The sequence below is a fragment of the Entelurus aequoreus genome, linkage group LG02 (genome assembly GCF_033978785.1).
Source record: "Entelurus aequoreus isolate RoL-2023_Sb linkage group LG02, RoL_Eaeq_v1.1, whole genome shotgun sequence".
Lineage (NCBI taxonomy): Eukaryota > Metazoa > Chordata > Actinopteri > Syngnathiformes > Syngnathidae > Entelurus > Entelurus aequoreus.
In genome coordinates, this window is record NC_084732.1 from 38716693 (window position 1) to 38730101 (window position 13409).

Genomic DNA, 13409 nt, shown 5'->3' on the forward strand with positions numbered 1-13409 from the left:
GAGAAGAAGAAGAAGATGAAGAAGTTGATTAAATAGATTAATTTTGGTGTAGAAAAGCATATGTTTTAATGCTTTGGAGCAGGGGCCAAGAACCTTTTTGGCTGACAGAGCCATGAAAGCCAAATATTTTAAAATGTATTTCTGTGAGAGCCATATAATATTTTTTAACACTGAATACAACTAAATGTGTGCATTTTTAGGTAAGACCAACATTTTTAGAGTATAATAAGTCTCTTATTCTTTTTAATAACATTATTATTCTGAAGCAAGCCAATAATAAATAAAATACTTCCTACCATTATTGCGACTTCTTAATTGGATGGATTAAAATGCATGAGAATGTTTTATATTTTGAATGTTATTCTTAACACTGTGATTGCCATCAGAATTACTCATTACTTATCGTGTTAAGCAATGTCAGCTAAGATTTATCTGACAGCCAGATCCAGTCATCAAAAGAGCCACACATGGCTCGAGAGCCATAGGTTCCCTACCCCTGCTTTGGAGCATTCACACAATAATAAATAGATACATTTTGGTGTGGCAAACCATATGTGTGAATGCTTCAAATTATTGTTGCCTTTCAAAACACCCATGAGGTCACCTTACAGGTCACCCATGAGGTCACCCTACAGACATTAAACAAAATCACAACTAACAATTCCCTGGAGACTTGACCCAGGTGTAGTGTCGCAGTCCCGATTTACCCCCTTGGCCATCACCACATGACCCCCCCCCCCCCCCCCACCCAGGGGTTATGTAACACTGCAGCTATGCAAAGCTGCTGACGGGACAGATCCCTGCACATGCATACGCACACTCATACCCTGCATGACTCAATATGATTGATTAGAACAATTGATTGACGTTATGTCACGGCTCTTGTCACATTATTTCCCATGCACTGCTCTCTGGCCCACTTCACATTTTGATTAAAATGTCATGTTTTAATGCACTTAATTTATCCCTTCGTCAGTGTGAGGTTAAAATAGAAATGTATGCGGGGTGGTGGGGAGGGAGACAAGGTGACACCACGTGACCTCGCCAGCTGTTGCTGCATGCTGCTGGTGGGAAGAAGAGGGAGGGTGAGGAAGAAGAGGCAGGGGATGAACACACACACACACACACACACACACACACACACACACACACACACACACACACACACACACACACACACACACACACACATTCTTGTATGTGTTGCCTTCTTGAGACATATGAAAAATGCCTACCTCCTTAGGACCACCCTTTCTAGATATATAAATATTTGTATTTACAACATTAATAATATATACATACTATGCAAATATAAAAAAGGTCATCTTTTTATTTTTTTCAATTTTTTTTGTTTGTAATTGGGTTTTAATCTTAATTATTTACTTCAAGTTATTACAGTATGTCTCTATATACATATTTATTTTATTATTTTAATACATTTTGGTCAAAGGGGGCACATTTCAATTTCTTACACACACTTGTTATTTCATATGTTGACCAGAGGGGAGCACTTTTAAAACCGACACACAGTCAATTTTTAAAAAATTCCTCTGTCGTAGAATTTCTGACCTTTTGACCTATATTACTTGTCTATTAAGAATGTCCGCTCATTTTCAATTCTCTTCTATTTTGTGCCATTGAATGGACCAGTTGTGGGACAAAGGTGAATATGGAGTTATGCCAACCTGTCTACAGAATGTTTAGATTTTCCAAATATGACTAAGAGATACAAGGTTGTTTTGGAACAGACAAACCAAAACAAAACAATCATGACGCACTAGATAAAAACAGTGACGCACGAGATAAAAAACAGTGACGCACAAGAGACATATAAAAAATGGCAGAAGACCGGAACTCGACAGTGATTTTGGCTTGTGTGTGTCTTGTTTGCTCCGGAGTAACATGTGGTCTGTCTGCACGGCCAACTCAATTCAACCTGCACTTCTGATAATGGGTAAATAAATTTAACTAAACTACTTTTGTTGCCTGCTTAAGCTTCGGACAATCCACTACACAAATTGGCGTCACGAACAGGATGGCCCAGAAGCTACAGGTCGACAGCCGCTCCCGCTCTCTCTGTCAGGCAGACAGTGTGTTGCACGCGCGCATCACAAGGTAAGCAGTTTGCTTTAAAGTGTAAACATTTTCTGCCTGGAGAGAGCCGGATCGATAAGACTAAAGTTCTCCAAAAACAACCTGGAATGGGGTAAATTATGGTTGGATTGAGTTGTTTTATATGTGATCATTTGTCTGTGTGTTTGTTGAAAACTTGTGATTTCTTGTTTTTAGCTATAAGGGGATTGTTAATAGAATGTTGGTGGTTTGGAGTGTTTTTGAAGCATAGACGATGTGAGACGAAAAATTTCTTTTAACCTCTTCATCCTCTGTCGTTGTTGTCAGAGGATGCTTTTTTCTGCAAGTACATTAGGTTAGCCGGAGTTGGACACAGCGAAATTTAAGGCAAGGTTGGCTAACTGGTGTGACATTTGGCCCACACAAATTTATGACGTCTATGAAGGTCCTACGTATCTGTCTATGTGGAAACTGCAGCCGGGTAAAAAGCCTGATATAAGGTGATCGTTCAGTGAAGGAGATCAACTGAGCCAAGTTGTCACGAATTTGGAAATTTGCTGCAGTATAGATGGATAGAGTTAAGGGCTCCGTATGGTAGAGCCTTGGTGAAACTATATGGACTGACCAGACACGATGTACTGTAGGATTGGTGGGTGATTCCTATTGATTCTACAGCGCCTTAGGCCGGTTATCCGTGTTGGTCAGGAAGGATAACGCAGGTGCTGCTCCAATGAAACGGGTTAATCGCCATTGTATGAGCAATGATGGAACCTGGTTTTTGTGATATGAGACGGCCGATTCCACAAAAGCACGCGTGCATTAGTTTATATTTGTCCGGACATGGGGTGGTATTGTAATTTATAAATGTGTGTGTATAATGATGAATGCTGAAATGTGTGTGTATTGAGTGAGTCAGTTTATGTTGGTACATTTAGATATATGCGTAATTTAATAACTTTTGTGTAGCACCTGGTTTCTTATCTGGTTTAATTCCCCCCCCCCCCCTCCCCTCCCCTCCCCTCCCCTCCCTTCACGCTTTTTCTCACAGCCCCGCTATCTGTAAAAGTTGGGAAATTGTCTAAAATGTGTGTGCTTGTGAGAAAGTAGACAAAGTTTATGTACAGAAAACATATGAGTGAATGATCTATCCATTTAATTATCTTATTCCGCTCTCGGAGGTTGGATCGCGGAGGCAGCAGCCCAAGCAGGGAAGCCCAGTACTCCCCCTCTTTGGCGCTGCGAGCGAATTCCAGTCATTTGAATTTGTTTTTAACTGTGCTGGTGATTGTGACTGTGCGATATTATAGTTGTAAGAAGGCATTGAAACTATAAATACGGAAAAAAGGCTCTCGCTAGCGCTCTCTGATAAATTCTCTGTGTGTGAGTGCGTGTGTGACGCATATAAAAAAAAAAGGAGTCTCACTCGGGAGACATTTTGAGATAAGAGTGTGTCATTGTGACGAGGCTGTGTAAGTGACAGCTGCACGAGACTTGGTTCGAAGAGGAGTGACAATGTTAGGATAGCATTGAGCTAGGATAGCATTGAGCTAGGTTAGCATTAAGCTAGGTTAGCATTGAGTTAGCATAGCATTGGATTAGATTAGCATTGAGCTAGTTTAAAAAAAAAAAAAAATATATATATATATATATATATATATATATATATATATATATATATATATATATATATATATATATATATATATATATATATACAGTATATATATATAGTGGACAGCTGTACTCAAATCTGAAGAGAAGGCTGACAGGTTGGTTTTGATAATAGGAAAAATAAAATATACTGTATATGAATAAATAAACATTTAAATATCAATACATACATTTGGACTGGGACATTTAAGCATTGGTAAATTCATTAGTCATTAATTATGTGTGTAATATACTGTATTGAACAGCCGTGTTGCTTATCTGATCCATCCAGTTCCTGTGTGGGAGTTGAGACAAACACACACACACACACGCACATCATAGGTTGGAACACATTGTAGCTTTGAATTAATAATGATATAGCAAACACATTAAATAAAATTAAATTTAATAAAGGTAAATTGATTATTTAATTATATTGACATTTTTATTATTTCAAGAATAATCACGATGAAGTAACATTTAAATTTATATTCTAAAACATCTAAAAACATCTGTGAATCATAGAGTCTGAGGAAGTACAGATAAGAATCCCCAACACTTAGCGCCAGAGTCAAAACAAAACGTAGAGAAGCGTTAAACAAATTCTAATCAGAAGGAAGACAGACCAAAATATGAGAACTTAAGTAAACAGAAAGCAAGTACTTTTCAAGGGTCTCTTAAACCATAACAAAAAACTACATGTGTTCAGCTCATCACTGAGGATGGTCCATCATTTAACTCCTAGAACTGAATTACATTTGTATTTTTTTTTTGGATTTTTTTTTTTTGACCTATTTCAAAAATCAATATCCCCCATAAATGATAGTTTTCTCCTCATAATGTAAATAAGCTAAGAATACAAACTGGAAGGCTGTTGTTCTTTACTCGGAAACATAATTGCCATTGTTTTAAAATCAAATTATCTGAACATTTAACACATTATGACTTATAAAAAATGGATTGGTATGATCATAATAATAATGCTTTGTGTATCATTGAAATGAGCCTTTTAAGTTTAAGTATTGGGTCTATATTTCTTCTATAAACATTTCCCCAAACTTCAAAACAATATTACATATGGAAAAATAAATGAATAATATAACATGTGCAGACATTTCTTATTCAGCATGTGTTTTACTTTATACCGAATAGCAATGGATTTGGATATTTTTCTTTAATATGTTCAATATGTGGCTTCCAACATATTTATGATCAATTATTATTCTCAAGAAGTTAGTTCATATACTCTGTCAAGTTACTCTTTCTGGTAAAGATTTAGTCTTATTAATTTCTACATATTGAGATCTATTACTTAAAATAACTACTTAACCACTGTTGTGAAACACTTTTAACTTATGGGAGTATTGGGATAGGATTGAGGAAGATGTCTGCTGTGGTGGTGGTTAGTTTGGAAATTAATTTAATAAAAGTAACTTTAAAGTGCAGTCTGACATTTTTAGTTTGGAGTAATTTATATTTTTAATTAGACATTGCATTCCACCATACGTCTGGGAGGTGGCCTTGTGAGGTGTTTGTGCTGCGATATCAGGACAGCTGGCACAAAACAATGTGTGTGTGTGCATGTTGTGACTAATGTGAAAGAAAAGATAAGGAGAAACGTGAATAAAAACATTCTTTTGTTTTGGAGAATATCACGCACAGCGGGAGGTCAGAGTGCAAGCATAACAGCTTGCTCGTGCCTACTGATAGACAAATGATAGTTTAAATTAACTTATAGATAATCTTTAAGTGAATTAAAAGGGTACTTAAATACACATGAAGTAGTACGTATAATCTTTGAATTAAGGTTATTGATTAGCATTTAATGGTATAGTTAAGACTGTAATTTTAAAACGTGATATACAAAATTGAACTAACCGAGAGGATATGAAAACGATGGGTGTACATGTTTTGAGTTCCAAATTCTGGAGGGAAAAAACCTCAACAAAACGTAAAACCATACAGACGGACTTGGGTGGTAGTCACGGAATTGTCCTAGGTCAAGCTAGGGTGGAAACTGTTATGCAGCCGGGGGACTGCCAACTTCTCTGAACAAGAAAAGCTCCAAAGTTGTAGCCAGAACATGCTCACAAAAAATACAGGTGTGACAGAGGACGCCCACAGCAGGACGAACAGCAGGATACAAACAGACCCCTGCTGGACATAAGTGTCAACGGACAATGTTCAACACAATCTTTGAAGCATTCCTTTGTGGTCAACCTGCACACACCTTGTAATGACCTGCTTACGAACTGTGCCCTGACATTCAATACTGCACAGAAGGAACTTCCTGATGTTGCCTGACAGCACGACATCAGCTGACAACTACTGGGGACGCCTCCCAGGAACGAATGGAGGACGGGGACTGCTCCAACTGTCCTAGCACTGGCTGACTGAGGTGCGTCCGTGTGCCCTGCCACCCAAACCGCCAAAGTGTATGATCACCAATTAGACGACTCATAATAGGAGCCTTTTGACTCTTATATATAGTGGGACTCAAGGTATGGCCGCTCATGTGAACTATCCTTTCAACAATTAACATGGTATAAGATGGACAACTAATGACCCACATTGTTCCTTTGCTCTCTGTCCTGCCTACGAAACCAAAAATTTAGGTCAAATGATAAAACAGGGCGTAGCTGCCGCTGATTGAACCGATACGCAAATACCACATTTTCAATTATTTCGGTTGTCTGTTGAAAACATAGCTATGGGCTGCAATTTGGACATTCCTGCTGTAGGCTACAAGGAGCTAGCAGCTATACAACAGCTGAGCTAAAATAACATTTAAGCATATCAAATATTTATAGTTGCTTATTACATACACAAAGTCGCAGAGAGACAGAAGTCCGTAGAAAGTATTCAGTAACAAACGTGTCCGCATTATTAAACTTTCTACCACAGGAAACATACTGAACAAATACAGCAGTTACTGTCAGACTCTAATCCGGATTACCTTGTCTATCAGACACATGGTTAAAACCCACAACACCTTTCGTTCTAATTAATGTCCCGGGGGACAAGATTACAGAAAAGACAGATCGAGTGACAAAGGGGGGAGGAATTATGATTTATGAAAGGGAAAACATTAAAAGTAGATCAATTTGAGTATGTTGAAATTAAAATCACATTTTCCTCAGAAATGTATTTCAAGGTAATTGTAGTATACCGACCGACCACAGCTAAAGACATTTTTCTTGATTCATTTTCAGACATCCTCAAACAGCATAGTATGAAAGAAGTAACGTCATGGGGGACGTTAATCTGGACTGGTTAAATAAGACGCGTAGAAAGAAACTTAAGGATATTATAAACGGCTTCTACATGATACAAATGATAAGCAGCCCTACTAAATTTACAATTGGATGACAAAAATCAAAGAGATCATCTGTAAATACACTAATACAAAACCAGAAAGAAGAGTGCTAAAATAAAAATACCTTGGATTAATAAAACAATTTGGATTCTAATAAAGACATCGGGACTCAGCTCTCAAAAGAGCAATTAAAACAGGTCTAAATACAGATCGTATGATTTTAAAAGTTTGGAGGAACAAAGTTACAATGTTTATGCGGAAGTCTAAGGCTGACTTTCATTTAGAATTAATCAAAGCTGCAAAAGGGAACATTAGAACAGTTATGGAAAACCAGATACAAACTTACGGAAAGAGAGCAAACAAGAAACAACACTGTAACATTAAATATCAATGGCGCTACTATCGCAGACAGTCTGGACATAAGTAATAATTTTAATGAACATTTCATCCAGTCTGTACAAACCCTGAATAAAAAATCCCTCGAAATCAGTGCAAATAATTGTCATTTATTCAGGATGGACTAATTTTAGAATTAACAAATGAAACAAAGTTAAACAAAATCTTCACTGCATTATCAGACTCACGATCTAGAGATATATATATGGGTTGGACACTATCTTCCTAAAAACATATACGGATTGTATTATTGCTCGTATAACAACGATTGATAAATAAATTAATAACGGAAAACACTTTCCCTACCACGTCGAGAAACTGCTACTATGATTAAATCCATAAAGCAGGAAATAAAGAAGACCAGAACATGTACAGACCAATTAGCCTTCTCCCCGGTATAACAAAAGGAATAGAAAATTTGAAGTTAAAAAGTGGCTTTGGAGCAATCAAGGCTGCTCACACGGTCACTAAGAGGGGCGTTATGTTGACACATCAACTTAATGTGTAGTATATTTATCCATGAGAGCATTTTTGTTGTAGATTGTGAGGTATGGTTGTTAAAATCTTGGTTGTTGTTACGAATGATGACAGATGTGAACAAGAGCATGTATTGTCTTTGTGTGATGATGTAAATAAGGTGTGGTTGTATTGTATATTAAGAATGTGTCCATGAAAGGGCATTTTATGACTTTCCTAAATTTGATTACATGCTACAGTATGATTATTTTTTGATTAATTATTGATTATTATGAATGTATATATTTATTATGATTAATTAGTGTCATAATTGTATTGCTTGATTTTTGGATTCCTTTAATTTAGGTAGCCAGGGACTGCAGATGGAAAGTAGCTATTTAGATATAATCTGGTACAGAACATATCTGTTTCTGAACTTAATGTTTCTGTGCATTGTCCCATCATAGATAGACTAAATTAAACACAACTATTTAGTGAATTATTGAGGCCACAATAATTCACTAGGTGTTGTAAAATATCAAAGTACTACTGCAAAAGTGAACAGTGGCCTCAAACATGACCTGTCCTCCGCCTCTGTTCTTGCTGCGCTTGACTATCAGCTGCCTTTTCTTTTTCTTGGATGTTTCTGAAAACTACTAATACTACTACTACTATTACTATTACTACGACTAACACTGTCCCTGTTTCAGGGACAGAGGGGGGAGGTGAGTTTGGATTTGGTCAAGTTTGAGCGTGTTGAGGTTTTATTTAATCGATATGATCAATCCGGTACAAGGATAAAGGAACGTAATGATTTAGGTAGACAATTGCAGTGGTTGGCGAAAGCAACCCCAACCTCAAAGGAGGGTGCCAATTCAGTAATTAAATGTTTTGTGAATGATCTAATATCCCGACATGGTTTCCCCAAAAAAGATTAGGTCAAACAACGGCACCTATTTTAAGAAAACAGGTTATCGTCTTCAGTCACAAGATCAGCACTTCTCAGGACCAGCAGCTTCCTAGGAAGGCGGAAAGACCATGAGACCAAAATGGTATGTTTGCAAAATGTAGAATTTGTGTGCCAGTTCCTCTGTGCAGATTTGAGGATGAAAGAAGCCACCCCAGATTCCCTTGCACTCGCTAAGAGGGGCACGGTCAAAGCCAATCCAGGACCAACACCCGATATCTGACTGGAGGGAACCGAGAGGAGAGACAACACCTTGCCAGCGATGACGAGAACGACTAAGGTTGCCAGCCAATATGTGTCCGTCGGGACTCCAGCAGCTGTGGAAGAAGGCCCTGAAGCAAGCCGAGGGCCTGGACCAAAGCCCCACGTCCCATACTCTGCCCCAGCCTTCCCCAAAGCCCCCACAGCTCCAACTCTACCTGAGTTTTCCCCAAAGCGGCCAGCGCGCACATGCCATTGCACAGTCTGCCCAATGGACTGAACCACACCCCAAGAAGAGACAGAGACAGACTGTTTGAGTGGATCTCTTTCTTCACCAAGGCAGCCAAAAGCCCAACGAGGTGTCGGCAGGCCACCAGCCTGAGGCACCACCGAGCCATCTATACGAGCACTAATCGAACATGGACTCATACGAAAATCAAGTGTTCAAAATCAATTGGTAATTAAAAACATTGGTAACTACATTCATTGCAAATTCCGGAAAAAATATTTTTGCAAATGTCTTACAGTCATAAGTCTATATACATTCATCTATTTATGTTCAATGATGTTCATGATCAAATTATTTGTTATTCCTTTACTAAATCAAAGGGTAGGCCACTAATTGTGTTCTGTGAGATGGTTTTACTGCAGGCTGGTAACAGCGATCGCTCTGAAGGAGGGTCATAGACGGAATTTTTGCCTCGTATAAAAACATTGAGGTTTTTGCCTCTATCTGTGGTAGAGATTTAACTGAGTGGTCTACATCAGAAATGGTTTTGGTCCAGGGTCTTAGGACCCTGGAAGGAGGGTATGTCGTAGAAGTTCTGACCTTTTGACCTATATTACTTGTCTATTAAGAATGTCTGCTCATTTTCAATTCTCTTCTATTTTGTGCCATTGAATGGACCAGTTGTGGGACAAAGGTCAATATGGAGTTATGCCAACCTGTCTACAGAATGTTTAGATTTTCCAATTATGACTAAGAGATACAAGGTTGTTTTGGAACAGACAAGCCAAAACAAAACAATCATGACGCACTAGATAAAAACAGTGACGCACGAGATAAAAAACAGTGACGCACAAGAGACATATAAAAAATGGCAGAAGACCGGAACTCGACAATGATTTTGGCTTGTGTGTGTCTTGTTTGCTCCGGAGTAACATGTGGTCTGTCTGCACGGCCAACTCAATTCAACCTGCACTTCTGATAATGGGTAAATAAATTTGTTGTACTAAACTACTTTTGTTGCCTGCTTAAGCTTCGGACAATCCACTACACCTCCTTTTTGGGACCACCCTAATTTTGATAGATTTCACCACCAGGGGTGCAAATGAGACATTCTCTATTAGATGCATTGGTTTTTCCGTATTGGGACCATGATTTATGTCGTAACACAGGGGTGTCCAAACTTTTTCCACTGAGGGCCGGCCGCACACTGAAAAATCAAAGCAAGCGGGGGCCATTTTGATATTTTTTTAATTTTAAAAACCAATACAATATATGTATAAAAAATATACATTAAGGCCTCCACTCAGGCTTGATCCCAGGGACCCCAAAGGGTTTTGGTCCAAAAAATATTTAAAATGTGTCATTATTCAGTATTATTATCTCTAGATCAACATTAGGTCTATCTGTCAATATAACGTTTTTAAAGATTTAAGTCGTATGCTCTTTTTGTCAAAGAAAACCCTGTTTTTTTTCTGAAAAAAACACAAAATATGCAATATTTTCACCCAATAAACTTTTTAAGAGGAATATTTCAGATTATATAATAATTGGAGCCTTAAAAAGGTCAATAACTCATAACACCATTGATTTTAATTCATTATTATTTTTTGAGCAATGACACTTAAAAACAAATCACACAAAAATTATTGGGGAACCAAAAGAGTCCTACTCATTAAAGTGTTAAAAAATAAATTATACACTTTTTTTACTGTTTACTTTTAACACAATAATCTCGAGATCAACTTCAGATCTATCCGTCAATTATACGTTGTATTGTTGTTTATCTTTTTTGTTTGTTCGTTTTAGGCCCTTCTTTAAAAAAAAAAAAAAAAAAAAGCTACATTTTTTATATGGCAAAAACAAAATATACAACATTTTCCCAAAAAAATATCTCAAAGTGCAATATTTAATGTGATGTAATTGGAGCCTTGGATAGGTCAATAATTCATAACATTGATTTTGATTCATTATTATTTTTTAAAGAAAGAAACAGCCTGCATGGCAGCTTTGTGTTATTAGAGTAAACATTGCAACATTTTCTTGTTACATTTAACCTGTTTGGTGTTTCATACCACTTTTTATGTTTTTAATTTTTTTAATCATATTTTAAAATGGGCCGTGGGGCCATTAAAAAATGACCTGTGGGCCGCAAATGGGCCCCCGGGCCACACTTTGGACATCCCTGTCCTAACATGTTCACCGGTCCTCATATGGAAGGCACTTTTCCTTGTTGACGTCCCAAGAAGGTTAAATACAAGAACACACACACACACACACACACACACACACACCCACAAACAAACACACATTCTTGTATTTCTTACCTTCAACATTAATAATATATACATACTATGCAAGTATAAAAACGGTAAGCTTTTAGTTTTTTGGGGGGGCTTTTTTCAATTTTTTTTTTGTTTGTAATTGGTTTTTAATCTTCATTATCTACTTCAAGTTATTACAGTATGTCTCTATATACAAATTTATTTTATTTTTTTAAATTAATTTTGGCCAACACGCACACACACACGCACGCACACACACACACACACACACACACACGCGCGCGCGCGCACACGCACACACACGCACGCACACACACACACACACACAGACTGTGTGCAGTCAGCACCCTTTGCCTGATTCAGCACACCAGATTTAAACTGGCCACCTCTTCTTCCTGCAGCACACACACACACACACACACACCCACACACTCACACGCACACGCACACGCACACACACGCGAGACAATACTGGGATTTGCAGCTCTGCGGAGAGGAAACGAGCCGAGGAGTTAAACGATGGCCAAATTAAAGCATCACGCCGAGCGCGTCCACGCGGGACGCGCGGAGGAGCCGCAGTGCAATTAGAGAGGCGAACACGTTATCCGCTCGTCCGCGCGCGTTTACTTCCACGAGATGTCCTTCACGAACGGGATAGATGCGCAGGACTGATCGTTGCCATGGATACCAGCACGCGAAAATTCACAGTGCGGAGATGGTTCTCCATATACCTGAAGAACAAGGCCGCCAGGAACAAGAACACGACGGGATTCTGCCAGCTTGAGGTGGGTCAAATTTGATGGACCTCTGTAAAATGCATCCCATAATATTTAATGTACACATTCACTCATTCATTAATATTTGTTGCACTATATGATATCATGTCATGCAGTGCTTTGCATTCTGATAATGAACGCATTGCAGCTGAGATAGGCTTCAGATTGATTGATTGATTGATTGATTGCAACTTTTATTAGTAGGTTGCACAGTGAAGTACATATTCCGTACAATTGACCACTAAATGGTAACACCCGAATACGTTTCTCAACTTGTTTAAGTCGGGGTCCACTTAAATTGATTCATGATACAGATATACTATCAAATATATACTAACATCATAATACAGTCATCACACAAGATAATCATCAGAGTATATACATTAAATTATTTACATTATTTACAATCCGGGGTGTGGGATATGGAAGGGGGGGGAGGGTTAGGTTGGTATCAACACTTCTGTCATCAACAATCAGCATCAACAATTGCATCATCAGAGAAATGGACATTGAAACAGTGTAGGACTGACTTGGTAGGATATGTACAGCAAGTAGTGGACATAGAGAGAGAGATATCAGAAAGCACAAGAAAAACATTTGATTATTAACAATCCGGGGAGGGTGTTAGTTTAGGGTTGAAGTTGCCTGGGAGTGTACTTTTATTGCGGTTTTGAAGGAGGATAGAGATGCCCTTTCTTTTACACCTGTTGGGAGCGCATTCCACATTGATGTGGCATAGAAAGAAAATGGGTTAAGACCTTTGTTAGTTCGGAATCTGGGTTTAACGTGGTTAGTGGAGCTCCCCCTGGTGTTGTGGTTATGGCGGTCATTTACGTTAAGGTAGTAGTTTGACATGTACTTCGGTATCAGGGAGGTGTAGCGTATTTTATAGACTAGGCTCAGTGCAAGTTGTTTTACTCTGTCCTCCACCCTGAGCCAACCCACTGTGGAGAAGTGGGTAGGAGTGAGGTGGGATCTGGGGTGGAGGTCTAGAAGTAACCTGACTAGCTTGTTCTGAGATGTTTGGAGTTTAGATTTGAGGGTTTTGGAGGTGCTAGGGTAC

At 38.4% G+C, this 13409-nt stretch overlaps 1 protein-coding gene across 2 annotated transcripts in view; it reads left to right on the forward strand.

Moving 5' to 3' along the window:
• Positions 1-11961: 11961 nt before the first annotated feature.
• The window catches only part of rps6ka2 (ribosomal protein S6 kinase, polypeptide 2), a 74053-nt gene continuing 72605 nt past the window's right edge, over positions 11962-13409 (forward strand). Inside the window, exon 1 of one of the 2 annotated variants that reach the window (XM_062026347.1) lies at positions 11962-12355. In XM_062026347.1, the coding sequence (XP_061882331.1) occupies positions 12251-12355 (105 nt within the window). In that variant the 5' untranslated portion in view covers positions 11962-12250. The remainder of the gene's footprint in view (positions 12356-13409) is intronic. The other variant, XR_009821813.1, reaches the window with a different exon arrangement.